Source organism: Monodelphis domestica, chromosome 3 (assembly GCF_027887165.1).
Source record: "Monodelphis domestica isolate mMonDom1 chromosome 3, mMonDom1.pri, whole genome shotgun sequence".
NCBI lineage: Eukaryota > Metazoa > Chordata > Mammalia > Didelphimorphia > Didelphidae > Monodelphis > Monodelphis domestica.
Genome location: NC_077229.1, coordinates 306441399 through 306458313, shown reverse-complemented (window position 1 = coordinate 306458313; position 16915 = coordinate 306441399). Strand labels below are relative to the sequence as shown.

Genomic DNA, 16915 nt, shown 5'->3' with positions numbered 1-16915 from the left:
TTGTCTCCTTGTCCTATCACCTACTGTTCAGTTGTTCTTCAGTGGTGTCCAACTTTTTGTAATCCCATTTGGGATTTTCTTGGCAAAGATACTGGAATGGTTTGCCATTTCCTTTTCTAGCTCATTTTACAGATGAGGAAACAGGCAAAAAAGATAAAATGACTTGCTGAAGGGCCACATGGCAAGTAAGTGTCTGAGGCCAGATGTGAACTCAGGAAGATGAATCTTTCTAATTCCAGGTCTGGTACTCTATCCACTGAACCACCAAGCTTGCCTATCAATCATTATTCTCTTTTAAAACTCCAGTCATGAATTACTCCCACTAGCCACCTCTTTCATTCTGACTCACAAAGTACAGAATGAAGCTGGAAGAAATCCCACAGTTGTGCTGACTGAATTCATTACAAATTCAAACTTGATCCAACCTTAACTGGATCCTCACTGTAGCAAGGCAATTCTGTCATTCCTCCCTAAATGAATCCCTATCTCCCACCACACAGAAACTATTCCAAACCTTTTCTTTCTTCCTTAAGCTTTTCTAAACTCACCTAGTTGAGGTTTATGCCTCAACAACAAAACCAAAAAACAAAACAAAACACCACAACAACTGAGGCCATTTAACAGAGTTCCCTCTTCTCCCATTTTCTTCACCTCAAAGTCCCTTGGTATCATCTCCACTCTCTCCTACTTTTCTCTAAGTCCAAAGAAATGACACCTCTACATGGACACTTAAATCCATCCCCTCCCTATTTCTCCAGCAGTCTGCCTCTTCAATCACTGCTCCCTACCCAAATATTCAATCTATCTGTTTCAACAAATTTCTTCCTATTGCCTTCAAAAATTCTCAAGTCTCCCAGATCCTTAAAAAAAATCTTCACTAAATCTGATCTTTCTCCTGAAACTATCATCCTGTGTCTCTTCTACATTTTTCAGTCAAGCTACTTGAAAAAATTGCTTATGCTTGCTGCCTCCACTTCCTCTCCTTTCAGTTATTCCTCTGCAATCTTGGTTTTCAATTGAAATGGCCCAACCAGTCTGACTTACCACATTTGATAGCTTCATTTTAGTCCCAATCCTTCTCAATTTATCTATCAAATTTGACCCTGGAAACCACTTTCTCTTATTCATCTTTCTTCCCTGGATTTTTGTGACTATTCTTTTTTCGCTCATGAGCACTTTTATCTTGTTTAATTAAGAACTATCTTAACCATAACAAGAAAAGATGTTACACACTCTTCTCTATTTAAAAAAAACGATATAACATTTAATATTCATATCATATATGCATTTGGAGCTTACTTTGGAACATGAAGTAAGATGCTAAAATAAGCCTGATTTGAACAAGTTGTTTTCCAATTTTCCCTACAATTTTTTTGGCAAAGGGAATCCTTCCCCCAGTAATTTATTGGTTTAATGGACCGTTATTTACCGTAGAAGATCCTTGACAATCACATCAACTATATCTGTGAAATACTGCTGCAATTCAAAGCTAATATTTTTTTTTGGTCACACTTCTGAAATAAAGCAGTTTTAACACATACTTAAAATCATCTATGCATATAATAGATGTTTGACTTTGTAAAGGGGAGGGAACTTAAAAAGTAATTAGCTGTGTATAAAGGCATACCCCTTTGAAAAAGGTTATATAATTCCATGAAAACATAATTCTAGGCAAAACAATATTATAGAGGACTAGTAGCTTCATCAGTACAAATGCTATAAATAGAAAATTGGCTGACTGATATCACATCTTGGACTTTACAATGGAACTTAGTTAGAATGGATAACAAATGATAAAAGATGTAGGCTGAAGCAATCAACTCCAAGATATTATGAGAAATTGATATTGTAGAACTTAGGATACAAATAACATAACTCATATATGAGTATTCATCACAGAACAACCAACTCAAATGGCAACTTAAAAAAATACATGAGTAAATGTTATACACAAGCATATCTATTAGCATGTTTCTTGACACAAAAACAATTTTTTAATAAGAATATTTTCTAGTGATACTACAGGACATCATAATTTTATATAAATCATGAGACATCATAACTTTTTTTAAATTGAAATTCTATGATCCTCATTTTATTTTATTTTTTAATTTTTTTATAACATTATTTATTTGGTCATTTCCAAGCATTATTCATTGGAGACAAAGATCATTCCCCTCCCCCCCATCCCATAGCCGATGCGTGATTCCACTGGGTATCACAAGTGTTCTTGATTCAAACCCATTTCCATGTTGACATCATAATTGTTAAAGAATCAAAATTGTGGCCCATAGGGTAATGGAAAGAAATTATTGGATATACTGTAGTATACCAATATTATGAAAATATTAGTGAACTGTAAGAAATGTTGATTACTAGGAATTTAGAGAAACCTGGGAAAAATTGTAAGAATGGATTTAGAGCAAAGAAAGTAGAATATGCAGAATGATTATATTCTATATGTTGTAAGGCCTGGTTGCTAAATCAATTTTGCTTAATTTTTTAACATAAGAAAGAGTATTGTGGGAGAAAGGTGTTACTGAGGAATAACTATTGTTAAAAAAATATCGTGGGAATGTATGGATGTATTATTGGGAAAGTAAGAGTGCCAGTCACATAGTGAAAGTGAGCAATAACTATAGGTAAGCAGAGAAAAAACTATACTACTACTGGGAAAAAAAATGAAAAGGTCTTTAGTGAGCTGGATAGGCATTCTATGGCAGGCATATGGAGGATGTAACCAAGAACTGCACAAGATGAAAAGGGATGGATGAGTTGAAAAGAATATTCATACTAATGAGATTATAAATCCACTAAAGGATTTTTTCACTTAAGAATTGAAGCATAATTATTACTAGAATGGATGACTGATCTGGCCCGAATATGTTCTTTCCTTAAAGATTTTCAAAGAAAATATAACCATGTGTTTACTCAAATGTGTCTAAAGTAGAGCAAGTAAAGAACTGAATTTTAGTATACTGTGTATTTTCCTGGACATGCTGGCATTTGTGTTTAACAACTCTATAATATCAAATTGTTTCTCTCAAGGACAATTTTGGTTTTCAAGTCTCATACTTATATTACTCTCACTTCCTTTCTAAGTTTGTCAGCTTGGCCTACTACTCTGTCCACTACATCTCTGCCTTCTTGGCTTCAAATCCCATCTTCTACAAGAAGTCTTTCCCAACTACTCTTATTTTTAGTGTCTTCATTCTTTTAATTATTTCCTGTTTTTCCTGTATATAGCTTGTTTGTACACATTTGTTTGTTGTCTCCATTAGATCCTGAGCTCTTTGAAGGGAGGAACCCTCTTTTGCCGATTTTTTGTATCTCCAGGACTTAGTACAATACTTGGCACACAGTAGAACTTGATAAATGTTTACACTGATTGATCATGCTACTATTCAATACCTCTCAAGTAAAGGTATCAAGTTATAAGCATCACCTACTAAAATGGAAGAAATTAGACTGAGATAGGAAAGTCACTCACTTATTCAAATTTCAGTTCTTTAAAACAATGCAAGGGGCAGCTGGGAGGCTCAGTATGTAGAGAGTCAGGACTAGAGATCAGAGGGCCTGGGTTCAAATCTGTATCAGACACATCCTAGCTGTGTGACCTAGGCAAGTCACTTAACTCTCATTGCCTAGCCCTTACTTTTCTTCTGCCTTGGAACCAATACACAGTATTGATTCTAAGACGGAAGGTAAGAGCTTGTTTTTTTTTTTTAAACAAAACAAAACAAAAAACAGTCCAAGGTTGTAGAAAAATCAAGAAACTTTTTAAAAGTACTCATGTTTCTATGTGTACAACTTCTACGTGAAGATTTTCTTCTGGATAAAATTTGTGGAACACCGGCGAGACGATGAAATAGGGGCCAAAAAAATTCTCAAAGAACAGCTGCTGTTAATCTGGTTTCAACAATGGCATAAAATAAAATATGCTGAGAATGGAGGAGGAGGAGGAGGAATGGGAAGAGAAATGTGTTTAGAGTGATGAGAAAATAAGGTCCGGGATATAATTTTCACGAAGTTTTAACTTCTACATTGTGACATTGTCCCTCATTCATTTTGACACACTGATTTTTAATTCCGCGATAGTGCTTTTCTGGGGTGACAAAGGATCAGGGGGCTAGGGAGAGACCCTGGCCAGTGCTTCCTAACTTGCTTCTAATAATGATCCCGAACCACCATCACGACTCCATCCCTAACCCCTCTTTTTTGCCAGAGGCGGGATAGGAAGAAGGGCATTGAAAGGAATGGACCAGAGACAAGGAGGGGGTCTAGGGGTTGGGAAAGTGTGTGGGGTGGGGGTGGATTTCAGAGCAAGCTTCATCTCGTACCCCACCCCATGCAGAAGGGGGAAGGGACACCAGCTGATCGGGGGGAGAGGAAGGAGGACCGTCGGAAGCCCCCAGCTCTCCTTTCCTCCGCCGCGAGGCTGCCCCGGGCGCTCCCTTCCTTCCATACCTGCAAATCGCGGGCGGTGGGAGGCCTGGGCCCTGCACGTGACCCCGAGTGTCTCTTCTCCTGACGATGCCCACCTGGGGTCGGCGGGGCCGAGACCGGGGCCGTGACTGGGGCCGCCTCAGTCTCCTCCTCTCCCCGGTCTTCGCCCGGGTGAGCTACACCGCCCTCCGCCATCTTCCGCTGGGACCGAAGCTGCCGCAGTCGGTGGTGCCGCCGCCGCCGCCGCCGCCGCCGCCGCCGCCACGGGTCAGGCTCGCCTTCCTAGAGGCTCTGGGGACTTCCGGGGGAGCGCGTTACCCGGGCAACCGCCGCCGCCCCAGAGAGAGGACGCACCTGCTTCTAGCACGGGGTAGGGGACCCTTCTACCCTGACACCCCCTTCCCCTCCCTCCTAGTGGAGGAGCTGAGGCCAGAAGGAATCTAAAGCGACCGCTTCCTCTCCCAGGATTGGTTTCCCCGCTTTTTTCCTAGGTGGCGGGAGCGGGCAGAGGGAGCGTAGTACACGGCTTAGGCTTCCCCTTCCAAGAATGACTGGGAGGACACCCAGCAGCCCCTGACGTCACCGCACCTGCCTCCTGGCCCCGCCCCCTCCGGTCTCTGCTACTTCTATCTTCTAGCGGCCGCATAAACCAGCTCTTCCGGGAGAAGAGGGGCAAGGAGTTGGACAGATGAAGATTAAAAATTTCGGTGTTTGTGGATTGTTTTCCTTCTTAAACAAAACTCCTGAGCTCGTGTTGGGTCGGCTTCTGACACATACTAGCTCTATGATTCTGATAAATTACTTAACCTGTGTATGTGGCCTGGCAAACTCCTTAAGATTGTAAGTTACAAAGTTACACTGATGTTCCTTAGTGAAAGGAATTTCTATACCAGTTACTGTTACCATTCTTATTCGCACTCTACATATAAGGAAACTGAGGCTCGGAAACTGTGACTTGCCTTCCCCGTCACCACCACCCCTCCCCCGCCTAGATTCTATGCTATCATAGCTGCCATCTGTAGGACAACAAGAGAAATTGCAAGACTCTGTTTTCCCCTGGATCGATCCATTACTGGATCAGGAAAAAGGTCAGCTTTATGATGGGATTTGTAAGATTAAGAATTTTCGGTGTGTTGAGTCCATGATAAAAAGAACTGTGGGACTCTGATAGTGTTCTTCCACTTAACTTAGTAGCAACTGTGTTAAGACAGTACAAGGTATGGAGGCAGTGAAATATCTGAATTTGACACTTGTTTTCTCTGTTGAAGTCTAGGACTTTGGGGACACTCTCGACCCAACATTTCTAAAGTTAAGTTATAGGGAAATTAGAGTATTCTTATTAATATTTTATTTGAATCATAGTTTCATGGAATTTAGGATTGGAAAGGACATTAGAGTGCATGTTCTAATTTCTATAGTTTTTGACTCATGCTTTCATTATGGTAGTTTAGAATTATGGCAAGAAAGTTGAATTTGTTTCTTGATTGTTAACTTTTTACCAACTGTGGGACCTTAGACAAATAACTATTAATATATCTTGCCTCAATAATAGTAATGACAACAATAATAAGAGCATTTATATCGTGCTTTAATTATGGAAAAACATTTTATGTATATTATTTCAACTGATCTTCACAAAACTCTGTAAGGTAAATGCTGTTACCATATGACATGAAGAAAATGAGGTAGAGAAATATAAAGAGACTTGCCCAAGTCACACAACTAAGTCAGTAACAGAGATAGGATTTTATCTCACGTCTGTCCTGTCTTCAACTCCATTACTCTTAGAGACCACATGGTTTCTGTGCCTGTAAAATAGACACAATACACTAAATCATAGGGTTATTAGGAGGACCAAATAAGATAATATTTCTGAAGTACTATGTAAATATGATACTTTGGTGGATCCATGAATATGTGTGTGGACTCATATTTTACATAATTGAAGATCATGCTTATTCACCCAGAATGATATTGTTTGCTTTTTCCTATTTAACCTATATGTAGAATCTCCTTAACTAGCTGGAGATCTTTCTCTTGTTTATTTAACATTTTAGGGGTGACAGTTTAATTGTATTTTGCCATGCAAAGGGCTCTTAGAGGTACAAGAAAGGCAATCACCATTTGGCAGCAAAAATTAGATTGCTCAATATAGAGAATTTGGACTTGAAGTCAGGGTGCTAATTTGAGTTCAAAATCTGCCTTAGATACTTCCCAACTTGTTGGCTCTGGGTAAATGACTTAACTTTTCAGATCCTATTACCCAATCTGTAAAATAATTAAATGAGATAATATTTGTAAAGTGTTTTACAAACCTTAAAATGCTATATAAATGCTAACTCTTATTACAAGCTCTCCAAATGGGCTGTTAGCAACCCTACTGGGGAAGCAAAACTTATTCTAATGAGATTTATGGAAGGATTATTATTTTTTATAGGCAGTCAGCACAAGTTTCCTATGTGAGTGAACAAAGATGGGGGAGTGGTGTGGTTCTTCCATTCTGCATAATGTACTAGATTTCCAGACTAGTCTTTTGGGGCCACACAGGTGCCTCTGATCTTAAGCAGTTTATGTAGCTTGTCACTCTGAAAGATGACTTTCCAACTTCCCTTTTTAATATAGAAAAGGCCTCTTCTGACATATGACAATAATGTTCCAATACTTTTCCTCACTTTCCACAAACTCTGGGACAATGACTGATGAGGCAACAAGATGTTGCCTTTTACCACCATTCCCAGATCTCTAACTTGGGATCTAGCAATCAGTATTTTTTAAAAGCCTATAATGTGCCAACCACTGTACAAGATCCTGGGGATATGAAAGCGAAATAGGCTTATGATTATTTAGTAATGTCAACTTCTGCCTGAAAAAGAAAAAAAAATCTGTTTTGCAAATAGATTTTTAAAAATCATTCTCTTTTAAGTAATTAAATAAAAACCTAAAGATTTTCACTTCTTTAGGGTCTTTTCCGCATTAACTTTGTGATTACAACCCACCAGATGCTGGAAAATAATATACAATAACAAAACCATGTATTAGGTACTCCTTTTTGAATGATAGCAGAGCCAGTATAACAGTTCTCAGAGAAGAAAATACTTTTGTATGGTTTTTGTTACCTTATTCTTTCACTTAGAAGCAAACTAGATAACAAGAGTTCATAAGTGAAAATAGCTGCTGAATGTCTTGAATTTTAATTGAATAGTGCCTTTCCATTTGGCAATCAGCAAAATCAACAAACATTTCTTGCCAAGATTTGTTGTCATTTTCATATTTTAATAGAGTAGTCAAAGTGTAGAAGCTATTAATATAATGATGATTCATGTTTATATAACACTGTACAAGGATTTGCCAAGCATTTTCCTCATAATAATCTTGTGAAGTAGGTAGAATAAATCCTTTTAATCTCAATTTACAGATGAAGAAACTGAGGCTCTGAGAAATCAAGTGATTTAAAATCATGTACCCAGGATCTGAGACAAATTTAAACCTACAAAGTTTTTGTGAACTGTAAACTTATTATCTTAACATTGCAACATGCCAACCAAACAAAAAATAGTAATTGCATTTTTAGACTTCACAAATTTGTATTTATATAGCTTTTTAGGGCTTACAAAAGGTTCCCCTCTCTCCCCTCCCCCCACACGCCTACAACAATCCTGCAACTTCATCTTGTCTTCACTATCACAAAATTGTAGCAATAGATAATCTTTTTGTTCTTCTTTGATGTTACTATATTCCCCATGGGAGCCCGAACCTTCAACTGTCTCCTCAAACCCCCTTGTGTTACCTCCTTTTGTCAGTCCCTTTCAATCTTCCTCAACTACAAGGAAAAAGTAACCCTGATGAACTCATTTCTCGTGCTCACTATATAACTTTACTGACTCTGAATTCTCTCTTCCTTTCTAGGCTGGGAGAACTTCTTACAAGGATAACCCCATTTATGATCTCATACATTTCCACCTTGAGCTTGCTGCTCTCATGATTAGCTGTGTGTGTCTCTATTTCTCCATTTTCAATGCTTTGTAACCTCTTTTCTGTCTCATGTAGCTATTCTTTAAAAAAAACATTAATTTGATCTTGATATCTCCTCAAATTATCTTCCCATAGATCTTCTTTTCCCACCAGATTCCTGGGAAACGTCATCTATACTATTGCTTCTTCCTTATATGCCACTCACTCCTCAGCTCCTTAGCAATCTGCCTTCCCAACCAAAACTGATTTCAGATGATCAACACTCTCTTAAATGCTCAATCCCATGGTCTTTTCCTAGTAATCATGCTATTTTACTTTTCTATAGCTGTTGACCCTGTCAATCATTCCTCCTCATAGATACTCTTACCTCCTTTGGATTTGATAACACAGATTGACCCTGGTTCCCTTTTTGTCTGACCACTTCTTAGGCTCCTTTGCCTTCTTTTTTATTCATTCATTACTGCATTCATATGGTGTGTTTAATGAATGTTTGTTGATTGAAAAGAACAAAAGGTAGAATATATACTTTCATTCATCCTTCAGAAAAATACATTTTTTGTCAGTAATGATTTTATTTCCCTTGAACTAGATAGTCTTTTTTGAATTTAAACAACATCCCCCTCCCCCGCAAAAAAACAAAACAAAACAAACACATTTAAACAAAAAAGGACCAAAAAATGTGTGAAACTGCAAATCTCCATTATATACAGCTGGTCTTTTGAAAAAAAAGTATATAAAAAATTCAACACATTACTTTCACAGTTATTTTGCTCATCTATTTTCTTTTGTGAATTAAAAAAAAAATGATTCAAGGATCCTCTTGTCTTTCCTTCCTTTTTTTTTGACAATGCTATTGCTAGCTCTTCTCTCCTCTGTAACTACTTCCCAGATAAAGAAAAAAAAAAACCCACAGTTATTATAGCAAATAAGCATAGTCAAGCAAAAGCAACAACAACAACAACAAAAACTACTTATTTGCCATGTGTACCTTGATTCTATCACCTCTCTTTTAGGAAATGGGTAACATGCTTCTTTATCAGTTTTTAAAGCTATTTCCTTTAAAATGTTGTTACGATCTGAACTATACTAATGGTCCTAATGTTGAATTATATAGTCAGTTAGAATAGATGCCAACCAAATGGGAGATGTCTAAAACATGTTTTAAGATAATAGTTATTAAATAGGATAAGAGTTTATTCTTACAGAAAAGTACTTTTCTCATTACTTGTCATCCCTTGTGATTTCTTTATCCAGTTTTAAGAATGACAAACAAATTTTGCCTACTGAGTGTATACTGAAAATGGCATTTTCTTTTCAGAGAGGTTTAATGGAGTTCTAGACATCCGGGAATGGGAATGGAAATTTGGCACTTTTCACTGTCACTTTAATTTGCATAACATTAATATGGCTACGGCTTTCTTCATACAATTTAGAGACGTTAATTACAACTTGGCATCTTTTTTTCCTATTTGAAAAATTAACCCATGTGTTTTTTGGTTCTTTAGATACTTTAAAATAATCTCATTTATATTTTCCCAGAGAGAGAAAGAAAAAGAGATATTTTATGAAATGAAAATCTGCTGTGTACATTTGTAGCAATAATTTTGAAAAAGAGACCTTAACTAGGATATAATTAACTCCTAATTATCTATGATAATGGAGAACATTAGCATGGATGACTGAAAATAATGAATAATCCATCTTGGGCTACTCTTATTTAAAGAATTGTACCTTATATCCAAATTCCAAAAAGGTAGGCTATGAGAAAAAGAGCCAGAAGAAGAAAAATTTTTTTTTAATAAAAGAATTTTTAAGTTTGAAAGGACCATAGAGATAACCTAGCACCCTAATTTTACAGATTAGAAAACTTCTACAACCTTGGTCCAGGCACTCATCGTCTCATCCTGGGCTACTGTTTGCATCCTGCATCAAGTTTGACCATCTCACTTCAATCCATGTTCCACTCAGTTATCAAAGTGATCTTCCTTAGCACAGCTCTGTTATCCAACTATTAGTAAACTCCAGAAACTTCCTATTACTTCCCAGATCAAATATGAAATCCTCTGTCCTTCAAAGTCTACATAACCCTGCTTTCTCTTACTTTTCTAGGGTTTTTTATGCCTTATTTTTACTTACCCTACCCCCAACTCTATAATCCCTGGATTCTAGTCACTGATCAGCAAACCTTCTTGCTGTTCCTCAAATAAAACTCCATCTCATGACTACATATTTTCACGTCTGTCCTCAATTCCTGAAATACTTCCTAGCTTCCTTCAAATCCTAGCTAAAATCTCACCTTCCGAAGGAAGCCTTTTCTAATCCCTCTTAATGGTAATGCTTTTCTATTGCTTATTATATTTAATTTATTTGTATGTCAGTGGGTCCCTGTATCAGTGGGGGGGAGGTTACATTCCAAGATTTAATGTGAGTGACTGAAACTTTGTATATAACCATACACCTTAAGACCCCCTGCGTTTGTGCGCACATGCTTTCTCTCCTTCCTTTCCCTCCACTTGGTACTCTGTAGTCTCCCAACTCACTCCAAAAAGAAAAAAAAAAGATTAAAGTGGAAGCAGAAGAGACCAGCAACTGGCGACAGATTACTGTTGCAAACAGATTTTTGGCACTTCTAGGGCTGATTTCCTCAGCTTGATTGTTAATCATTGAAACTCTGGAAAGTAAAACGTCTACAAAGAGGCCCTACTGGTTGCTTTTTTGCCCAAAGTTGTTTGTTTATATGTTGTATCCCCTAGACTGTGAACTCTTAAAGAAGGGACTTTTTGTTTTTTTGGCCTTCCTTTGTATACCCAGGACTTGACAATGTGTGGTTCATAGGGTCACAGGACTAATTAGTTAAGTTAGTTACTGACAGTTAAGACCAAGGTCTTCATGGTTTTGTCATTATTCTTGTCACTTGAAGGAAAAATAAAAGACTATGGTAGGTTGGAAAAAATTCTCTTTATGATACCTATCCTCAGTTTTTTTGGCTTTCTTTTTGCATTTTTTTTCAGGTTAAGTAAAGCCAAACAACCTCCTTTGTGTTTGTACAGAATGTCCTCATTTTGTGATATCCTTTTCAATAGTACTAAGAAATCCAGATTTCTTTGGAAAACAATTAATTAATGTAGCCAATAGTAACAAAAAAGCACTGACCCAGGGTTGCTGGGTATACTCTCTCCCCCTAAGAATACTCAAATTTTGTCCTGCATGGAAATTGAATCATTTTCTAGAGGATCCTGGCCTCTAATGAGAACTCTTTCGATTTTTTTACTCTCTGGATCAGATCTTTACTCCCTCCTTCTGGAACCGTGGGGAAAATCACTTAAAGTTTAGGTTTTACTCAAGTTAGGGTGTCCCTAAAGGGGATCAGAAAGTTAATCTATAATGTGGATTAGATATTGGAAAGTTTTTTATTTTCTTCATGCAAAAACAAAAATACTTTGAACACCAAATGCTCGTAAGCATATATGGACAAAGACTTAAAATATGAAACTGTAACTCATAACATCTACATTACTCTTTTGAAAAGCTGATAGTTAAAACTAAATCATGAGACTTAGTGAGACTGCTAAACAATCATTTCACTTTCACCTTGACTTTGCACTGTCTACCTAATCCCCTATCTCCTGAAAAGCCAGTGAATGGCTTGGGCTCATCCTCTTGTGCTTGAACATTTTCTTCAAGAAAGATAGTTGCTGAAAGCTTCTCCTGTTTCTGTTCTGACTGAGGGACCCAAGATTAGTCAACCTCTGAACTCATGAATATAATTCAGAGCCCAGAACCACCCATCTCAAGTTTACCTATGGTCACCTTTGACTAGGGAAGGAAACAAAGCAAAACAAATAGCCAGAAGCTTGAGATCCCTAACTTACACTCCTTTGAGCACAAAGCATATTCTCCAATATGATTAACTCTATTATATGAACTTTAACTTTGTTATTATAAGAATAAAGGAAGGGATTATAAAGAGAAAAAATGTTTAATTTTTTCCCTGACCTGGGACTCCACCAAGGCATTGCATCAATTAGATATAAATTGGGTTCCTCTACTATTTTTCCCCCCAAACTCCATATCCTATTGCAATCAGCAAAACTACTCTTCCCTAGTCTCATTTCATTGTAGTTCCCTTCTTCCATAGCTCTCTGCTTGCACTTTTGGTAATCCTCATTCCATCTCTAACAAAATCTCCATGTTCAATTTTTTCCTCCAGTTCTTGCTTCATCTAGAGGCTGACTCTCCCTTAAAGATACTTTGCAACAGTGCAGAATCTCAGATCTCCAGCCTCTATAGAGAGCTTGTGTTATTTGGTAGGAATAGAATATATATATATATATATATATATATATATATATATATATATATACACACACATATATATATGCATGCATATATATATACATATCAATTGAATATATTTATATATCTGTGTGTCTATTTCTCTTTGAAATAGGCTTTGAAGAGCAGACTATGAAGAAACTAATAGAATTTAAACAAAATTTCCTAAAAACAAATCAGATAGTTGCTTGTGACCAAGAACCTCAGACCTCACATTTGCACAGAGAGGCCTTATAGTAAAGCTAGAACCTTAAGCTAGGTCTATTTTTAGATCTAATACAAAAAGGTGTTAAGTACCTGTAAAGGTTAAATTAGTACTTTAAAAGGTCAAGTAACTTCCAAAAGGGAAGTTTAACAAAGAGGTGTGAAGTAATCAGAAGATTTAATCTAACCAGAGAAGGTGAAAACTAAAGAAGGTGAAAAATAAGAATGGGCAGACCTGGAAAAAAGCATCTACCGTGATTGGTAGATATGAAAATTTAGGGGAGGTGACATAAGAGAAAATTTCTTTAAAAGGAAGGGGTAAAAAGTCAGTTGAGGCAATTCAGTTTGGAGAGCAATTTCAGTTCGGAGTGGAAGAACCCAACTTGGAGATGGTCTTGTGGTGAGTTATAAGGACTGACTCGCTCTCGCTTAGACTCAGGGAGGCCACTTTGGCCTTGGCCTTTAACTACTGCTTGGCTCAGCCTGAGCCAGAGCAGTTTAAATTAATTCTCTCTCTCCTTCCCTTAATTCCTTCTTTCTTTGTTAATTAAAATCTCCATAAATCTCAGCTGACTTGGGTATTTTCATATTTGGGAATTTCCCATGGTGACCACTTACTTAGATTTTAAGTCAAAACACTAAAATTATCCTTACAGTTTTGGTGTTTACACTCTTGAGTTCTGAATTTGGGCATCAAGTTTTCTGTTTAAGTCTGGTCTTTTCTTCCGGTATTCTTGGAAATCTTCTATTTCATTTAGTGATCATACTTTCCCCTGCAAGACTATGGGCAATTTTTCTGGGCAGTTAATTCTTGGTTGTAGGCCAGGCATTTTGCTAAGCACTTTATGATTACTTTCTCATCTGATCTGCATAATAGCCCTGGAAGGTAGATACTATTATTGTTGCCATTTTGCAAAGGAAGAAACCAAAACAAGCAAAAATTAAATGACTAAAAGGGGGACACAGCAAGTGTCTAAAATCACATCTGAACTCAAGTCTTCCTGACTCCAGGTCTAACACTCTATATATTATAGTACTACTTTGTGTAGTTCTTACCATTTTTTAAAAGTGGCAGCTGGTGGTATAATAGATAGAGCATTAGGTCTGGAGTCAGGAAGATGGGAATTCAAATCCAGTCTTAGGTACTTAACTATGTGATCCTTGATTGCCTCAGTTTCCTCAAATGTAAAATGGGGACAATCATAACAACTACCTCAAAAGGTAAGGATTAATTGAGATAGTACTTAGAAAAATTGTTGGCACATAATAGGTGCTTAATAAATTGTTCGTTTATTTCCTCCACCTACTAAGTATGCATCTTGTGTACCTATTTATATTAGTGTTATTTTTACCTTTTGAAAATGTAAGTTCCTAGAGGGCAAGGGCCATCTTTTCTTTTGTATTGGAAGTATGCTTTCCACAGTTCATGGCACATAATAAATCATAAATAAATGCTTATTGACTGATTGCCTGTATTTACAGATCTATAATTTAGAATTCTATTCCTCTATAAAATCTAGTGGTATATACTCCAAGCATGCCTTTGTTGCAGAGTTGAGTCTGTGTAGTATTCTATGTTCTGTTATGTTCTTTTACTCAGTTTTGTGATAATCTTTCAATTTTGAATGATGCTACCTTATCTGCACAGTTATATCTATTCATCCTCATCTACCCCTTATTATAAATGAAAAATTAATCTGGAGACTTATTACTAGATTTATAAGCATTTATTAGTAAAGAGAGAGAAAGAAATAGAGATAGTGATAGATTCAAGCACATAAGAGAAGAACAGGCCTTTTATCATTGCAAAATGAAAGTGGGTCAAACCGCAGTTTAGAAATTACTTTAGCATATAGTGAAGAGCAGGGATAGGTAGGTGGCACAATTGATAGAGTGCCAGACCTAAACTCAAGAAGACTCTTCTTTCTGAGTTAAAATCTGACCTCAGACACTTACTAGCTATGGAATCCTGGACAAGTCACTTAATCCTGCTTACCTCGGTTTCTTCATTTATAACATGAGCTGGAGAAGTGGCAAACCACTCTTGTGTCTCTGCTAAGAAAATACCAAATGGGGTCATGAAGAGTTGGATGCCACTGAAAAATGATTGATGGAATAGTTGTGAACATTCAGATAGAACAATTCTTTTAAAGAGACGAGTATGGGATTGTCAACCTTGAAAAATACAGAACCACTAGAGTAGTTAGAAAGAACAAGACTTTAATAAGGACAAGGAAGGTGGTGCTCTAATGGCCACCACACAGAGTCATGCACAAAATACCACACAGAGACAAGCTCTGGGACTCTGGGAACATTGTCTCTGGGAAGAAGAACTTCAGAAGGGGATTTTTCAACAAACTGAAAAACTTGGGGACTTAAATACACCTTGGGGAATAAAAGAAAGGAACAGAGATTGATTGGTTTACATGGAGACAAGGGAAGGAGGAGTCCAGCCAGAGGCTGGACTACCTACTTGGCAGAGGCCCAGCTTGGCTGACATCATTGGATACTTCAAAGTTTATTGTTCAGTCTAAGACAAGGGTCAGTCTGGGGGTTCCCTAAAGGCAAGTTCCCAAGGGGAAAAGGTAAATTTGGGGGTTCCATAAAACAAGGTCATCAGGTAAAAACATGAATATTAGTCTAAGGTGCTCTGAGTCCATATTCCATTTCCTTAAAGAATTTACTTATAATTTCATCTTTAAAATAGCTTAATCTTCAAAAAAGGACTATTACCACTATTCCCATAAGTTGGGGCACATAGTAGTTAGGGTATGATTGTAAAAAGAGAAATTGTTGAGAACTTTTTTAAGGAAATAGTGAGATAGAAAAAATAGTGACTAAATGAGGCAGCTTCTTCACTTTCTCTGATGCTACTTGCATTTCATAGGATCCTAGATCCAGAGACAGAAGGAATGATACATGAATTAAACTGTTTTACCCCTTCCTTTCCCACTTAATCACACTCAATTGGACTTATTTGGACTTCTCCATGTGGCCTTAGGAAATCTCACCATCTTACAGTTTCAAATTTGCCTTAATATTCACACCTGTTCAATACCCTCTGCCCCTCTGATATGGAGAATGAAGCCATGGATTCTAAAACCTCCATTTCAGGAGGGAGCCCAGTTTAGATATCTTCTATAGGACTTATTTGGACTTTTCCACCATAACCCCAGGCCAGGTATTTCTTCTATCTTAGCTCCTTTCAGCTTCTTTTATGTATTCTCTCCCTCCTCCTCCATTAAGTTATAAGTTTTTGGAGAGCAGAACATGTTTTTCTTTTTAGTATTTGGGTCCCCAGTGATTAGCACAGCACAAAGGAGGTACATGATAAATATTTATTGACTATTAGGGCTGATAATTTTAAGAGGAAATTTAATTAAGTAATTTTTAATCACTTGTAAGAATTCCTCTATAATAGTTTGATAAGTTGTAACTATGTGATTTTATACAATAATAATAGGAATCGTATTAAGAGCCTTTACCATGATAAAAATGCTTCCCACTTTTCTCTTTGGACTCTTACCCATTTTATTTTTGTCATATATTCTAGAGCTGTGTTCCCCCTCTCGACTGCACCTGAGGACAATGTTCACATGTCTCATCCCTCTGCCTAGCAGCCCAGCATGAGCACTTCCTTTCTCCCCTGTCTAGGGTATTGCAGGGAGGCTTGAAGGTGCAGTTTGGGCATGTGGTCTCTAAAAGTTTGCCAACTCTGCTCTAGAGGATGTGACCAGAGGAAATTGGGCTCATGGTCTTGGCAGTGTTATAATCAAGTGACCCAAGAAAGGAAAGGAGATGGGGGAGTTGAGCAATTCATAACCCCTTTACTGAAATTTCTTAACCATTTTAGCAAATTGTTCCCAACTCACTCAGGAACACATTCTGCATATTTTCTATGTAAATTACCTTTGTTAGGCAATTGTTCAAAGCCTATATAACCCTTATTGACTGGACA

The 16915-nt window shown here is 37.2% G+C and overlaps 1 protein-coding gene across 2 annotated transcripts in view; it reads right to left on the bottom strand.

The window, feature by feature from the left end:
- UBXN2B (UBX domain protein 2B) overlaps positions 1 to 5036 on the bottom strand; it is a 32815-nt gene extending 27779 nt beyond the window's left edge. For both annotated transcript variants that reach the window (XM_007487090.3, XM_056823946.1), the window contains exon 1: positions 4468 to 5036. In XM_007487090.3, the coding sequence (XP_007487152.2) occupies positions 4468 to 4641 (174 nt within the window). In that variant the 5' untranslated portion in view covers positions 4642 to 5036. The remainder of the gene's footprint in view (positions 1 to 4467) is intronic.
- Between the last annotated feature and the right edge of the window lie 11879 nt (positions 5037 to 16915).